This window comes from Panthera onca, chromosome E3 (assembly GCF_046562875.1).
Source record: "Panthera onca isolate mPanOnc1 chromosome E3, mPanOnc1 haplotype 2, whole genome shotgun sequence".
In the NCBI taxonomy this organism is placed as follows: domain Eukaryota; kingdom Metazoa; phylum Chordata; class Mammalia; order Carnivora; family Felidae; genus Panthera; species Panthera onca.
The window spans coordinates 826,050-841,727 of record NC_138354.1 but is presented as its reverse complement, the minus strand read 5'-3'; the positions used below and the strand labels follow the sequence as shown (position 1 = coordinate 841,727).

Here is a 15,678-nt window from a genome sequence, read left to right as displayed (position 1 = left end):
GCCCTGTCCTTCTTCCCTTGGGGACCTCCCGCCAGCCTTCATCCAGCTGCTCCTGTCCTCCGTGCACGCGCACACAGGCCCCACTCTGGAGGCCCCACTCTGGAGGTGAGGGTGACCTCCTGAGAGTCTGCCCAGGGGCTTTCTCAGGGAGGAGGGAGGGGCTGGGAGCCCAGGAGTCTCTGGCTCCAGGAGAAGCAGGAGCGCTTGGCAAGGAGTTACTCCACTAACCTGACTCCTGTGGGGGTGCTGGTCCTGGTAAGACGTGGGCACCAGCAGAGGGCCAGTCTGTTGGGCACTGGCCCTCTGCCCTCTGTTGTGGTGGTTTCAGGGGCACGCGGCGGTGGGAGGGGGGAGGGTCCCTCTGCTGGAGCCCAGGAGTCTTACAGGGCTGCTCAGAATCACTTCCAGAACTCTCCTTCCAGAGTCAGGATCCTTCTTTAAAATAAGGGCTTTTGTTTGTTTTTAACTTTTTGAGTCCAGGGTCTGTTCTGTTTTAATTTTCTTTAATGTTTATTTATTTTGAGAGACAGAGCATGAGCAGGGCGGGGCAGAGAGAGAGGGAGGCACAGAATCGGAAGCAGGCTCCAGGCTCCGAGCGGTCCGCACAGAGCCCGACGTGGGGCTCAAGCCCACGAACCATGAGATCGTGACCTGGGCCGAAGTCGGACGCTTAACCGACTGGGCCACCGAGGCGCCCCTAAAGTAAGGGCTCTTGCCTTCCCAGGCCCCAGGCCCCAGGCCCAGGGGTGACGTTTCAGGTGTGTGTTGCTTGGACAGGGCCCTCTGGGGTCACTGAGTCCGAGGACAGCAGGACCATGTCCCCGGCTGGCCCCGGGGGGAGGCAGGTGCCCCACGCCTCATCTTTGGGATTACAGGCTCTCAACCCTGGTGGTGCGCTCGCTGGGGCTACTGTGAGCCTACTGTGCACAGGCCCCTCACACAGGCGGGCTGGCCGGCCTCCGAGTGGCACTCAGCCGCCGTCCTGCGTGACCACAGAGGGGACATTTGGGCAGGATCTTCGCTAGGCAGACGGCACCCCCACACGGTGCTGTGGAATCATTAGCCTGAGGCTTGGGCGGGGGGGACCGCACTCTGCACCTTGGGTCAAAGTACCCCTCTGGCTGGATCAAGCCCCGCTCCAGACCCTGCCGGCCTGGAAGACGGGCCCCAGGCTTCTGCTTCCTTCTCCCCAGCGGTCCAGCCCAGTCCCGCCTCCTGCCGGCGCTTCTCCTGGCGGCCTTGGCCTTGGTTCAGCGCAGAGCTCATCTGTGGGGTGCGGTGAGGGCTCCCCAGGCGGGGAACCTCTGTCCCGTCTGTTACGGGTTTGCGAGGCGAAGGCGTACGCGGAGGCTGGACTCGTCTTCCACACTCCCCCGCCCCAGGAGGGGAGGCCGGAGGGGTGGCGGGCAGTCCGTCACCTCCAGGGATGGCGGACGGGCGGGCCTTGCTGGGTGGGATCCCAGCTCTGCCCAGCCTGTGCCTGTCACTGCTCGTCTTGCTTCTCCGGGCCTGAGGTTTAGGACCCGGGGGAGGCCGCGAGCCCCTGCGCCCATCGTGACGTGAGGGTGTTCCGAGAGGCCCGGGGTCCCCGCACCTCCCCCTCCTGCCCCTGGAAGGGTCGGACCCAAATGTGAAGTCAGTCCTCTAGTGGGTTTCCACGGGTGCTGGGAGCCCTGCCCGGAGGCGGGGCCGCTGTGCCCACCCCCCTGTGTCCCTGTGGACCTGCCACACGGCCCCCTAGGAGGCCACCCCCGCCCCCAGGACCTCTTTCCCTCTCCCCTGCCCGGTCCCACAGCCCGTGCCGCTTCCCATGCTCCTGGCACCTGCCTGTGCTGAACAGGGTCCGGGCGGGCTCTGGGAGACAGGTGCCAGCCTGGTCCAGCTCCGCCGCTGTGTGACCTCAGGCGAGTGTGTGACCCTCTCTGGGCTCTATATGCCTTGTTCTGTAGAAGTGGACTAGTAGGATGGGCAGAGCTACGGGACCAGGTGGGACAACGTACTTGATCTTTAGCCCCAAGCGAGTGTGATGGGGGTCAGTGCCCCTACCCCAGGTGGACGAGATGGCCAGCACGTTCCTGCTTCCTGCTCCAAGGTCAGGCCGCTGGATGGGCCCACATCCAGCAGGTCCCTGCCTGCCCCGCAGAGCAGGGCGCACCGGGGTGAGAGGCCCTGATTTCTCTGCTTCCCCGGTGTCTGGGGTAGGGCTGGGGTCCAGACACACCTCCGCTTCCTTAAATTCACCTTTACCGAGGCGTGAGTTACACACAAGAAAGCGCACCCCCTCTAAGAGTGCCGGGATGCCGGGAGGAGAGGCTGGAGGGCGGGCTGCCCTGGCCCCAGAGCTCCCACGCCCGTCCCCCTTCCCGGATGGCCAGCCAGGCAGTACCCGTGCCAGGTACCGCCCGCACGTCGCCTCTGCTGGGTCGATGCCCTCTGCCTCTCTCTCTGATGGAGTTCTTTTCTTCTGAGTTCGAACAGTTCTTTATGTACTTTGGACGCAAGTCCTTCGTCAGATACACGATCTGCAAAATGTCCCCGGTGCGGCCGGCCTCAACCGGTGTCTTTCAAAGAGCAGATCTTTCTTGGGGCGCCTGGGTGGCTCGGTCGGTTAAGCGTCCGACTTCGGCTCAGGTCATGATCTCGCGGTCTGTGGGTTCGAGGCCCACGTCGGGCTCTGTGCTGGCAGCTCAGAGCCTGGAGCCTGTTTCAGATTCTGTGTCTCCCTCTCTCTCTGCCCCTCCCCTGTTCATGCTCTGTCTCTCTCTCTCTCAAAAATAAATGAACGTTAAAAAAAAAAAAAAATCAAAGAGCAGATCTTTCCAAAAATTCTGATGAAGCTTAACTTGTTTAATTTTTCAGTTTTCTGTGGCTAACAAGGCTTTGCCTAACCCCAGGTCCCAAAGGCCTCTCTCGTTTTCTTTGGCAAGTTCCTTGGCTCTGGGTCTTACCGTTGGCACCGCGGTGCGTCGCGAGTGACTTTTCGTACGTGGCAGGGGGTGTGGATGGCGGTTTAATATTTTTGCAGATGTTTTCCAACTGTTCCGACGCTATGTGCTGAAACGTTCTTCTTTCTCCCCTGAATGGCCTTTACACCTTTGTCAACAATGCGTGTGGACTGTTTCTGGGTCTCTGTTCTGTTCCCCTGAAACCAAGTAGCGTTTGTCCCTTTTCCAAATTGTTTTGGCTACTCTACGTCCCCTGTAGTTGCACGTGAATTTTAGAACTGGGTTGTGAATATATATTTTAAAATCCTGCTGGAACTCTGATTGGGATCCTTGAGTCTCTAGGTTAGTTTAGAGATAATTTTCATCTTCATGATATTGAATCTTTCAACCCAGGAAAACTGTATCTCTGCCTACATATGTAGGCGGTCTGTGATTTATCCCAGCAACACTTTGTAGTGTTCACTGTGCTGTTTTGCATATCTTTTGTCCTTTTACCTGTAGGTATTTCATTTTTTCAATGCTTCTATAACAGTGTTTTTAACTTTACATTGTAGGAAAACACATAAAACATAAAACTTACTGTTTTACCCTCTTTTTTAAAAATTATTTTAAACGTTTATTCATTTTTGAGAGACAGAGCACGAGCAGGGAGGAGGGGGGCAGAGAGAGAGGGAGACACAGAATCCAAGGGCTCCAGGCTCCAGGCTGTCAGCACAGAGCCCAACGCGGGGCTCGAACTCACGAACCGTGAGATCGTGACCCGAGCCGAACTCAGGCGCTCAACTGACTGAGCCACCCAGGTGCCCCTACCCTCTTTAAGTATAATTAATTTGCATTTAAAATATTCACATTGTCGGGGCGCCCAGGTGGCTCAGTCGGTTGAGCGTCCGACTTCGGCTCGGGTCACGATCTCACGGTTCGTGAGTCCGAGCCCCGCCTTGGGCTCTGTGCTGACGGCTCGGACTCGAGCCAGCTTCAGACCCTCTGTCTCCCTCTCCCTGCCCCTCCCACTCACATCTCTCTCTTTCTCTCAAAAATAAACATTTAAAATAAAGTAAAAAATTAATTAAAAACACATTCACGTTGTACAACAATCTCTAGAATGTAAATGGTATTTTTATTTTTTTTAAGTTTATTTAATCTCTGCACCCAACATGGGGCTCCAACTCATGACCTGAGGTCAAGTCACATGCTCTTTCAACTGAGTCAGCCAGGTGCCCCGTAGATGGTGTTTTTAAGCGTTCAGTTTCCAACTGCTTATTGCTGATATATACGAATATAATTGATTTTTGTATATTTTATATCTTGCAGCTTTATTTATATATTTTTTAACATTTATTTTAGAGAGAGAGAGACAGTGTGAGCAGGGGAGGGACAGAGAGAGAGAGAGAGAGAGAGAGAGAGAGGCGCAGAATCTGAAGCAGCTCCAGACTCTGAGCTGTCAGCACAGAGCCTGATGTGGGGCCTGAACCCACAAACCGTGAGATCATGACCTGAGCTGAAGTCGGACGCTTGACCGACTGAGCCCCCCAGGAGCCCCAGTCTTGCAACTTTACGAGTTATAGTAGTGTTTTTGTGGAATCCATCAGATTTTCTACATTGATAATCATGTTGTGTGTGAATGAAAGAGGTTTTGTTTCTTTCTTTCCAACCTGGAAGCCTTTTCTTTTGTCACTGCCTTATCGCACTGACTAGAATCTCCAGTTCAGTTTTAATTAGAAGCGATTAGAACAGACCTTCCCGTCTTGGTCCTGATTTTAGGGGGAAACGTTCCGTCTTCTTCCGTTAGGTATGATGTCAGCTGTAGGTGTTTCATAGAAGCTGTGTACCAAGTTAGGAAAGGTCCCCTCCATTCCTAGTGTTCTGAGAATTTTGATCGGGATGTTACATTTTGTCACGTGTTTTTTCTGGACCTACGAGACAGTCCTGTGAATTTTTAACCTGTGAACATGGCGAATTACGTTGACCGATTTCCAGATGCGAAGGCAGCTCTTCATTCCTGGCATAAATCCCTGGAGGCGTGGTCTGTGTCCTGTCTCTGTTACTGGGTGTGACCATCTTCCTGTGGTCACAGAAGTGTGGACGTCTCTGCCTTTCGCCTTGGTGAGCACCTGGGAGTAGAAATCCTGGTTTACGGGGGAGAGAAGTTTCCTTCTGTGAGCAGCAGCCAAACCGTTTTCCAAAGTGAGTTGAAGCCGCTTATCCTCCTGCGGGTGATGTATGAGGGTACCAGCCTCCCCGCACCCTCGTCACACGGGGGTCCGGTCTTCTACATTGTAGCTTTTCTGGTGGATGGGTAACGGCATTTCGTCCCCAACGCTTTTCTCAAAAGGTACCACAAACATCCTGTTCCTCAAGCGATAGCCTCTAACACACGTGATGTGCCTGATTTTGTCTTTTGTTTTTTTTTTTTAATCTCTGTACCCAACGTAGGGCTCGAGTTCATGACCCTGAGACCAGGAGTCAGATGCTGTGCCGAACGGGCCAGCCAGGCGCCCCGGTTTCTGTCTTTGTTCCTCTGCGAAAGGCTTAGTGTCTCCATTTCTTAGAGTCAGACTTCCTTGAGCCCCCCTTGGACGGAGCCCTCCTGTGTGCGGGCGTGCACATGGGGCGTGTCCCCCCACACGCCAGACGGGCAGGCTTGCAGGCAGCCTTAAGTTGTGTACCAGTGGGTCCTCACGTCAGTCGTGAGATGTCGGGCCCATCTGTAGCCACTCCTTAAACCCAGAAGCCTTGTTGTCAGAGATGATTGTTAGCAGTGACAGTAAGCACCCCTCCGATCACAGGTCCTCCCTGGGCTCACATCTGTGTCTCACCCCTTTTCCCTCTAATGCGGGGCTTCGCAAATGTTTTCTTTTTCTTTTCTTTTTGTGTCTTAATCTCTACATCCAACATGGGGCTCGAACTCACGACCCCAAGATCGAGAGTTGGTATTCTTCTGCTGAGCCAGGCAGCAAATGTTTTCTTAAAGGACCAGATAGGACATTTTTTGGGCTCTGCTGGCCACACCTTCTCTGTCACGACCACCCAACTCTGCTGGGTTATTGCAGAAGGACCCATAGACTAAATGATTGACGTGGCCGTGTGCCAATAAAACTTTATTTACAAAACACTGGGCCCGAGGGCCGCAGCTTGCTAATCCCCGCCAAAGTGTTCTGCAAACAGATGTTCCAGGCCGGGACACTGCGTAGAAGGATGGCCGGGCAGGGGCATCTGGTGGTCTTTGTTCAGCCAGTCTCAGAACGTACACACAAGTGGATGAAGGCCGTGAGGAGGGAGGCCTGGGCTAGAGGTCCACTCTCAGAGCAGACGTCCCCGGGTGGTGAAAAGTGGGGGTCTCTCCTGCACCCCGGTGGGCCCTGCATCCCAGTTGGGCCCGTTTTGCAGGTGTCTGTTACTGTCCCATCTTACAGATGAGGAGGGTGAGGCCCGGAAGGGGTGCTGCTCACCCGAGACTCTGTACCTGCTGGGTACTCTGTGTGCAGCCGTTGACGGAGCAGCTCCGTGAAGGTCTCTGGGGAAGGCAGAGCCGAGTGGTGAGCTGGGACTCTCCCCTTCCTGGGACCTGCGCTGGTCCTCGCCGCTCGTTCTCCGGGACAGCATTTCACTGCAAGCCGTGAGCCCCGCTGCAGCTCCCTTCTTCCCCGCGAAGCCCCTGTGCCCTGCACGCTCCCCGCCTGCCCGCGCATCCTCGGCGAACGTGGGCCGGTGAGGCGGGGGACGAGGCCTTGACTCTCTCTCGGAAGTGGGACTGCGCGTGGGGCTGTTGGGGGGCTCATTCAGCATGAACTCTTGGGCCCCTGGTTTTGGCCAGGTTCTGTGCTGGGTCCTGGGGGCCCCAATGAATGGGGAGACAGACAGTTCGTCAGGAAGGCCAGCGGCCGTAACAGACACCCCGCATCTCAGAGACCAGACTTGTCATTTGTCATTTGCCTGTAACACAGAGCTTTGCAGGGGCGCCCGGTCCCAGCTCTCCCGGGTCTCTCTGCCGCAGACGGTGCCTCGGGGGCCCAGGCTCCTCCCGCTATGGCCTCCACCCCTCCCCCCTTCTCAGACCCCCCCCCCCCCCCCCACACACAGCAGCTAAGGATGGAGACATGAGCACATGGGTGGGTGGTGGCTGTCGGCCAGGCCCAGAGGGACACGGGTCCGTCCGATCACGTTCCCCGGGCCAGAACCCCAGCCACGGCAAACTTCCAGGAGACTGGGAAGTGAGCTCCGACCCCGGGGAGCTGGAGAAACAGATGCTGCTGAGCCCCGATGGTTTCTGCCGCAGACCCTCGTCCCGGGGGCCGAGGAAATTACCATCCGAACCGGGACATATCTGAGGGTGCACGGAGGAGCCGTTAGTAATCCCTGGGACAGGCAGCGTGGCCTGGACGCATGTGCCACTGCACGACAAGTGCCCTTAACCGAGCACTCCGCGCCCGGCTGTCGCTCCTGAATGCTCTGCGTGCCCATTCTGCAGGCCGGAAACAGACCCAGAGCAGGTCAGTGACTTGCCTTGGGACGCCCGGCTGAGAAGGGTGGGAAGGGAGGGGAACCCGGGCCATCTGGCTCCGGGGGGGTCTGCTCAGCTCTACAGGGTGTGTGACGGGGCCACGGGGTCCTCCCTGGTGAGCGGCCAGTGGGGCAGCTCAGGCGGGCGGGGGCCCACGTCTCTCCTGAGTACGAATGCGGGAGGGAGCCGTGGCTCCCGGGTCTGGCTGTGGGAGAAAGCCCGCCGCTCTGCCCTGGTGTGATTTTCCGCTGCTGCGCGGGCCCCTCCGGCCGGGCAGCGACGCCAGGGGACCCAGCCGGCTGGTGGCCGAGTCCGCGGCCCGCGTGGATCTTCCCTGCTCACGTTGTCTCCTGCCGGACGAGTTCCTCATTTCCTGGTGGGGCAGCATCTTCAAAAAGAGGGAGCGGCTCCCGGGGCCCAGGGAGGGTGGGTGCCTCCAGGAGGGCCGCCAACGGTGGGCTGTGCCCACGGCACAGGGGTGCGTGGGGCGGGGGCCTGGCGGGGGGCAGCCCGGGGGCAGGACTTCCATGTGCCCCTCGCAGCAGCCAGGCGGTTTCTCGAGAATGACACCAGAATGCAGGGAGTGGGTATTCTGAGAATAGCGGGCAGAGGTAGAGGTGGGCTCATGCAGAGCCGGGGACCCTGCGCTCGTTCTCTGCGTGTTGTCCGCGTCCCCGCGTTCCTGTGAAGGCTTGGGTCGCGTGTGGCGGTCCTCTGTCCGCGTGCTGCCAAGAGCCCTTGGGCCGGAGGAGGGTCTATGGCTCTCCGACCCCCGCCCGGGGTTTCCTTCTGCCCCCCCGGGCCCCGGGGAGGCGCAGAGCCGGGGCACGTGGCCTTCCCCCGACCCGAGCTCCCCGCGGCCCACTCCCGGGGCCCCCGACGTGCCCGGCCTGCCTGCTCCACGGTCCCGGCACGTTGGAGGCCTGGCCTCTGGCCGCAGCCAAGCCTCGTCCCCAGGTCAGTGCTCAGGGTGGCAGGGGTGGTGGCCCGTGCCCTGGCGTCCCCCAAGCCGTCATCCTGGAGCAGCGGAAGGGAGCTCGTGGCTGTGGGGGCAGCGTAGGCATCTGGGTACCGAATGTGGGTGCGGCCGGGCTGCTGGGAGGGGGCTCGTGGCACCCGTCCACGCGCAGCGGCCCCGACAGCACACGAGAAACAGGGCAGGAACTAAGTGTCGGGACCGGCAGATGCCGCGAAGAACCCAGAGGGCGTTATGATGGGGACGCGCGGGGGTCCCTCGAGCTGGTGTTCGGGGGGCCTGCGAGGGTGACATTTGCCCTGAGGTGTGGGAGGGATGGGGCGGGCCGGGCGTGGGGAGGAGCCCGGAGAGGGGGGGAAAAGTCCCCTGTGGGTTCCAAGCAGAAAGCTGGTGATGTTCTGGTTTCCGGGGTGGCGGCCTGTGGGCGGAGCTGGCAGAAGGGCCCCGGGGGTGGTGGGGTGGGGGGAATGGATGGAGGGGACGTGTGGGAGGACGGGTGTGCCTGTCTGCCCCGCGCCTCTGCTCACAGCTCTTCTGGGGGGGCGGGGGTGGCGAGGCTCCCAGAGCCCAGGCTCTGAGGCCTCGGGCTCCCTGGGCTGCGCCCTTCGCGGGAGCCTCTGGGTCGGCGACCCCGGGATAGACAGGAGGTGGGGGGGCCGGGGCTGCTGGTGGTCTCAGAGCGCCGGCCAGGAGCCCGTGTCTGTGAGTGGGGTCACCTCCCCGTCCCGCACCGCCCCAGACCCACCGGGACCCCCATCCTGCACCAGCCACCCCCACCCCATAAGCACCTGTGGGGACCAGGAGGGAGGGCTCGGAGGCCCCGCCCCTCAGACAGCCGGCCTGGGGGCCGCAGGGCCCTCGGGATGACGTGGCTGTTCTCCTGAAACTTCTCTATTCTGGGCGCCGCTTAGAAGCAGCCTGCCTCCCCGGCCCGCACTTCCTCTGCTAGACCTCGGCTCACCACCCCGTGGGCGCCGTGGGGACGGGGGTGCTGCGAGCTAGGCTGTTAGGTTTGGAAAGTAGCGAGGCCCGTGGCCGCCAGCTCTGGCGCTTCTTGTCCCCGTGCTCAACTGCCCAGCCTCCCGGCCGCCTGTGTCCCTCTCGGGTCTCGCTGTAGGCCAGCCCTCGTCTCCCCAGACGGACGGGAGGGGGCGGGGCCGGCTGCCCTGGGGCAGCGAGAGTCCGGGCGGGAACGGGGGGCCCCAGGGCCCCAGGTGCCCCTTCACAGCCCCCGCACCTGCCCACTCGCACACGTGTGCACACCCACATCTGCCCACTCACGTGTGTGTGCACACGTGAGCTCTCATACACTCACACATGCACACCCCCTGCAAACACACCCCTGGCACAGAGCCGTGGGCCTGTGGCTGGGCCTGTGGTGTCTGCGGAGGGGCTCTGGCCCTCCCGGCCTCTTGACTCGAACCGGCTGATCCAGAAGCTTCGCTTAAAAGTAGAAGGTGTCTCAGCGGCTGCCGCCCCTTCTGAGAGCTGGCCCTGAGGCTCGGTCCTCCCAGCCCCCGGCCCCACGCGCCGTTACCGGGCTGGGCTGTGCGCGACAGGAGGGACAGTCCTGGAGGCGCCGTCGGTGCCCCGAGTGAACAAGCGTCACGTTCCGCCACGCTCGCCTGCCGTGGCTCAACGTGAAACCTGGCAAACCTGCGGAAAAGTGGACCCGCGCCCCTGACCGGGTCAAGGGCCATCCGCAAACGCACGTGGCTGTTGCACCGAGCGAGACGTCGGGGTGCGTCCGAGCGCGTGGGCGCGCGGCCAAGCCAGTGTCCCTGTCGCGCCCGGCGCACTTGGTGCCGATCGAGTGTCGCTGTCGGGCACGTCTCCGTGGCCGCGGCGCGTCCGCTCGGGCGTCTGTGGAGCTGGGACTTCGGGGGTGGGGCCGCTCGCCTGTGGCTGGTGGCAGGGACCCCGCGCGGGACACGGAGCCGGTGCGCCCCGGGGATCTCCTCGCCGGTCTCCCGTTGCACAGGTGGAGAGACTGAGGCCACAGAGAGGCCCGGCCGAGCTCCAGCCCCTGAGGGTCTCGCCTTTGCCTTCCAGATCCCGACTGGGCCTCCTACACCCTGGGGGTGTTCATCTGCCTGAGCTGCTCGGGAATCCACCGGAACATCCCCCAGGTCAGCAAGGTGAAGTCAGTCCGCCTGGATGCCTGGGAGGAGGCCCAAGTGGAGGTACGGCCCCGAGGGGATGGGGCTGCGGGGGGTTGGAGGAGCCCCTGTGGTCCGGCTGCACCCCCACGAGGCCCTCGGCCCGGCCCCCTGGGTCACAGACACCTCGAAGTGGCCGCCCCCGGTGTTCCTGGCTCCTGACTGTGGCCGGCACTGTGAGGGGGGAGCGGTGGGGGGCGGGGGGGTTGAGGAGTGTGGGGTGGGGGGGAGGGGAAGAGGGGGGAGGGCAGAGGGCAGGGTGGTGGTGCGGGGAGCCCAGGGGGCTGGGGGCAGGGAGGGGCGGGCGGGGCAGGGGGACGGGCTTATGGGGTGAGCAAGGCCTTCGTGTCCTGTGCTGTCCGCCCCCCGGTTCACCCTTTCGAAGCACACAGCTCAGCCGTTTCCGGTGGGTCCACGGTCAGGCCACTGTCACCGGAGTCACTTTTAGGACATCTCACGCCCGACAAGGGAACCCGTGCTCCTCGCCGTCCGGTCCCGGCCGAGCGGCGTCCCTAGGCTCTGCGTCTCCACAGACGTGGCTGTCGTGGGCATTTTCGTGAAAGGGCGCAGGCAGCAGGTGGCCTTGGCCTCAGCCGCTTTCACTGAGTGCCACGCGGCCAGGCTCCGCCCGCCTGGTAGCGCCTGTCAGGGCTTGGGCCTTTCTGTGGGGGACGACGTCCGCTGCGTGGACCGGCCTCGTTCTGTCTGCCCGTCCACCTGCCCACGAGCACCCGGGGCGCCGTGGTTTGGTACCGAGCCCTGTGCCCACAAGGAGTATTGTGACTGAGCGTGGCCCCCGTCCTGCCCGCCAGGGCGGAGTCACCCCTCCGGTGGAGAATCTTGGTTCATGGAACCAGGCCCCTGGACAGACGCGCCGGCTCTGCCTTTCCCCACCCCCCGTGACCGCCAGGCCACCGCGGGACCGTGGCAGGTCCTGGAACCTTAATTCCTGCACGTGGGAGGTCACGTGACTGTGATTCCAGGAGACTTCGCGTCACCCGCACACCCTGGCCCCGGGATCCTCCTCTGCTGTGTCCCTGCGGGGTCCTTGTTTGGCTTTTTTTTTTAACGTTTATTTATTTTTGAGATAGAGAGAGACAGAGCATGAACAGGGGAGGGGCAGAGAGAGAGGGAGACACAGAATCCGAAACAGGCTCCGGGCTCTGAGCCGTCGACACAGAGCCCGACGCGGGGCTCGAACTCACGGACCGTGAGATCACGACCTGAGCCGAAGTCGGACGCTTAACCGACCAAGCCACCCAGGCGCCCCAATGGCATTTTGTATCACGAGTGACGCTGAGCGTCCGTGGCGCGGGTCAGCGTCCTCTGCGTCTCATCCGTGGCCTCCCGTTGGCGCCCTTGCTGACTCCTTGTTAGCTGTTTCGTTTTCTCGTGTTCTTCCACGTTTGGGGGTCTGACCCTTCGAGACCGTATGGCCCGCCGGTCCGCGCTGCCTTCTGGCTCTGCTCGTGCTGTGTGCAGTGGAAACTTTTTTACTTGGTGGAGTCAAAATTATCAGCGTTTTGTGGTTTTCGGGTCTCTGGGTACCTAGAGGGGCCCGCTCTGCCCCAGGCTCCTTTTGACTCATAAGGGCGTTACTGAGCCGCGGCTCTCACGCCAGGCCACTCGCCCTTGTGAGGTGTGAACGGACGCGATTTCACCGCGTTTCCGGCTGCGTCACCGGCCCCACTGCCTGATTTTGGAACATTTTCCCAAAATAGACCCTGTGCCCCTCAGCAGCCCCTCCCCCTTCCCTCCACGACCCCCACCCCAGCCCCTACCGGAAGTAACATCTGCTTTTCTGTCCCCATACGTCTTCTGGGCGGGTCATGTCAGTGGACCGCCACCCCCCCCACCCGCCCCCGTGGCCTCTGTGACTTCCTTCCCCGCGGAGCACCATGTGTTCAGGGTTCAGCCACGTGGCCACGGGCATCGGCGCCACAAGCCCCTTTGTCGTGGACTGCTTCCCGCTGCGTGGATAGGCCACATTCGACTTACGCCCTCGCCCGTCCATCGGTGACTCTTGGGCTACGTGACTCCCTCGGCTGCTGCGAGGGAGTCACGGGCAGGGGTCGCCTTCCTCCGGGAATGGCCTGGACTCGCTGTGCCTTACGGGGCTCTGTGTTTGACGCCTGGGGGTCTCCCAGGGGGTCCAGGACAGGTGCACGTGGCCCCTGGCAGTGCACTGTGGTCCCCGGGCCCCCAGCGCATCGTACCGCCTGCCTCTGATTCTAGACGCCCTCGTGGGCGCCTGGCGGTCAGCATCTCCACGTACGCCGGCCGGCTTGTCTGCGTACGTGCTCCACAGAGACGTCCACGCAAATCCTTTACCAATTTTTTGGGTGTCTGGGTGGCTCAGTTTGCTAAGCGTCCGACTTCGGCTCAGGTCGTGATCTCACGGTCCGTGGGTTCGAGCCCCGCGTCGGGCTCTGTGCAGCTCAGGGCCTGGAGCCCGCTTCGGATTCTGTGTCTCCCTCTCTCTCTGACTCTACCCCTCTCACACTGTCTCTCTTTCTCTCTCAAAGATGAATAAACATTAAAAAAAAAGAAATGTATATTCTTGAAGAGCTGTATACGTATATATTTCTTATGACTGAGGTGAAAACCACGTAACAGAAAACCCACCGTTTTATTTTATTTTTTTACATTTATTTATTTATTTCGAGAGAGAGAAAGAGAGCACGAGCACGAATGGGGGAGGGGCAGAGAGAGAGAGAATCCCTAGCAGACTCCACGCTGTCAGCACAGAGCCCGACGCGAGGCTCGGACTCACGAACTGTGAGATCATAACCTGAGTCAGAATGAAGAGTCTGACACGTGACTGAGCGGCCCCAGCGCCCCCCAAACCCGCCATTTAAAAATTTTTTTTTTTAACGTTTATTTATTTTTAAATTTTTTTTTTTAACGTTTTATTTATTTTTGGGACAGAGAGAGACAGAGCATGAACTGGGTAGGGGCAGAGAGAGTGAGGGAGACACAGAATTGGAAGCAGGCTCCAGGCTCTGAGCCATCAGCCCAGAGCCTGACGCGGGGCTCGAACTCACGGACCGCGAGATCGTGACCTGAGCTGAAGTCGGACGCTTAACCAACTGAGCCACCCAGGCGCCCCTAACGTTTATTTATTTTTGAGACAGAGAGAGACAGAGCATGAACGGGGGAGGGTCAGAGAGAGGGAGACACAGAATCTGAAACAGACTCCAGGCTCCGAGCTGTCAGCACAGAGCCCGACGCGGGGCTCGAACTCACGGACCGCGGGATCATGACCTGAGCCGAAGTCGGCCGCTTAACCGACCGAGCCACCCAGGCGCCCCTAAACCCGCCATTTTAAAGGGAACAGTGTGATGGCGTCTGCCACGGTCACGTTGTCTGTTTCCAAGTATTCCCGTCACGTCCAAGGACCCAGTGCCACCGGCCCCGCGGCCACACGCCGTGCCCTTCTCGCCCGGCTGCTGTCAGCACGATGCTTGCACTCTCTCGATGGCATCCTTTGGAGCACAGTTTTTAATTCTGAAGTTCCACTGTTGTCTCTGGTTGTTTGTGCTTCTGGAAAGCCATCTGGGAAACCACGTGTTAACGGGAGACATTAATGGGAGATTTCCTCCTGTGTCTTCCTAACATGATTTTTAAAATTATACCCTGGTTCTTATCTACTATTTTTACTGTTTAATTTTGGAAATCACAGCTTCAGTTCAGCTGGAAGTTATGTCACTGAAAGGCTGCGTCCAGCCATACTTTTTCTCCAATGGTTTCTGCGTTTCCTGCCCCCACTGATGATCAGCCAGTGGACGCCCCTCGCTGATGTGAGATGGCCGTTAATCCATCCAATTAAATTCACTTAATATCAGTCTTAGATTCTAGCGGATCGATTTCTGGATCTTTTATTGGTTTCGTTGATTAGGCTTTCTAGTCAGTAACAGGTTTTAATATCTGGTAGGAAGAGTCTTCATTTACAGAATTTTCTAGAATATTTTTTCTTGTTAATCGTATTTTTTTTTAATTTTTTTTTTTAACGTTTTTTATTTATTTTTGAGACAGAGAGAGACAGAGCATGAACGGGGGAGGGGCAGAGAGAGAGGGAGACACAGAATCGGAAGCAGGCTCCAGGCTCTGAGCCATCAGCCCAGAGCCCGACGCGGGGCTTGAACTCACGGACCGTGAGATCGTGACCTGAGCCGAAGTCGGACGTTTAACCGACTGAGCCACCCAGGCGCCCCATTGTTAATCGTATTTTTAAAAATTTTTTTTAAGGTTTATGTTTTGAGAGAGACAGAGAGAGAGTGAGCGAGCATGAGCCAGGGAGGGGCAGAGAGAGAGGGAGACACAGAATCCGAAGCAGGCTCCAGGCTCTGAGCTGTCAGCACAGAGCCCGACGTGGGGGTTGAATCCACGAACCGTGAGATCATGAGCTGAGCTGAGTTGGATGCTTAACCGACTGAGCCACCCAGGCGCCCCTACCCTGCTTGTTAACTTTAAAATCAACTTTAGAACCATTGCTAGCTTTAAAAACTGCTATTCCTAGGGGTGCCTGGGTGGCTCAGTCGGTTGGGCGTCCAACTTCGGCTCAGGTCACGATGTCCCAGTCCGTGAGTTCGAGCCCCGTGTCGGGCTCTGGGCTGATGGCTCAGAGCCTGGAGCCTGCTTCCGATTCTGTGTCTCCCTCTCTCTCTGCCCCTCCCCCATTCATGCTCTGTCTCTCTCTGTCTCAAAAATAAATAAAATGTTAAAAAAAATAAAAAAAAAAAACTGCTATTCCTATTTTGTTTTTGTTTTTGTTTTTGACAACTTCCAAAAGCGCATAGATTAACATAAGGAGGCGGCATGTTCCCACCCCTTCCAAGCACGGGTCTCTGTGCGCAGTTTTGTGCTCATCCCTCAGGAGCGTGTAAGTTTTGTCTTGTGGAGACTTTGAGCATTTCTTGTGAGGCTGCTTCTTGGCTGAGGTTTCGGATACATAGAATTCTGATTTCAGAATTCTAATTTGGTACCAGCCTTTTGCTCAAGTGTCTTACTGTTGGTGGTATTTTCCAGTTGACCCACTTGGGTCGTCCATGGTCACGACCCAGTGGTCCCCAAAGCTCCATGCTGTTAGAAGAAAGG

The 15,678-nt window shown here is 59.0% G+C and overlaps 1 protein-coding gene across 2 annotated transcripts in view; it reads left to right on the top strand.

The window, feature by feature from the left end:
- ADAP1 (ArfGAP with dual PH domains 1) overlaps positions 1 to 15,678 on the top strand; it is a 52,618-nt gene that overhangs the window by 17,705 nt on the left and 19,235 nt on the right. For both annotated transcript variants that reach the window (XM_081791623.1, XM_081791624.1), the window contains exon 2: positions 10,475 to 10,605. In XM_081791623.1, the coding sequence (XP_081647749.1) occupies positions 10,475 to 10,605 (131 nt within the window). The remainder of the gene's footprint in view (positions 1 to 10,474; positions 10,606 to 15,678) is intronic.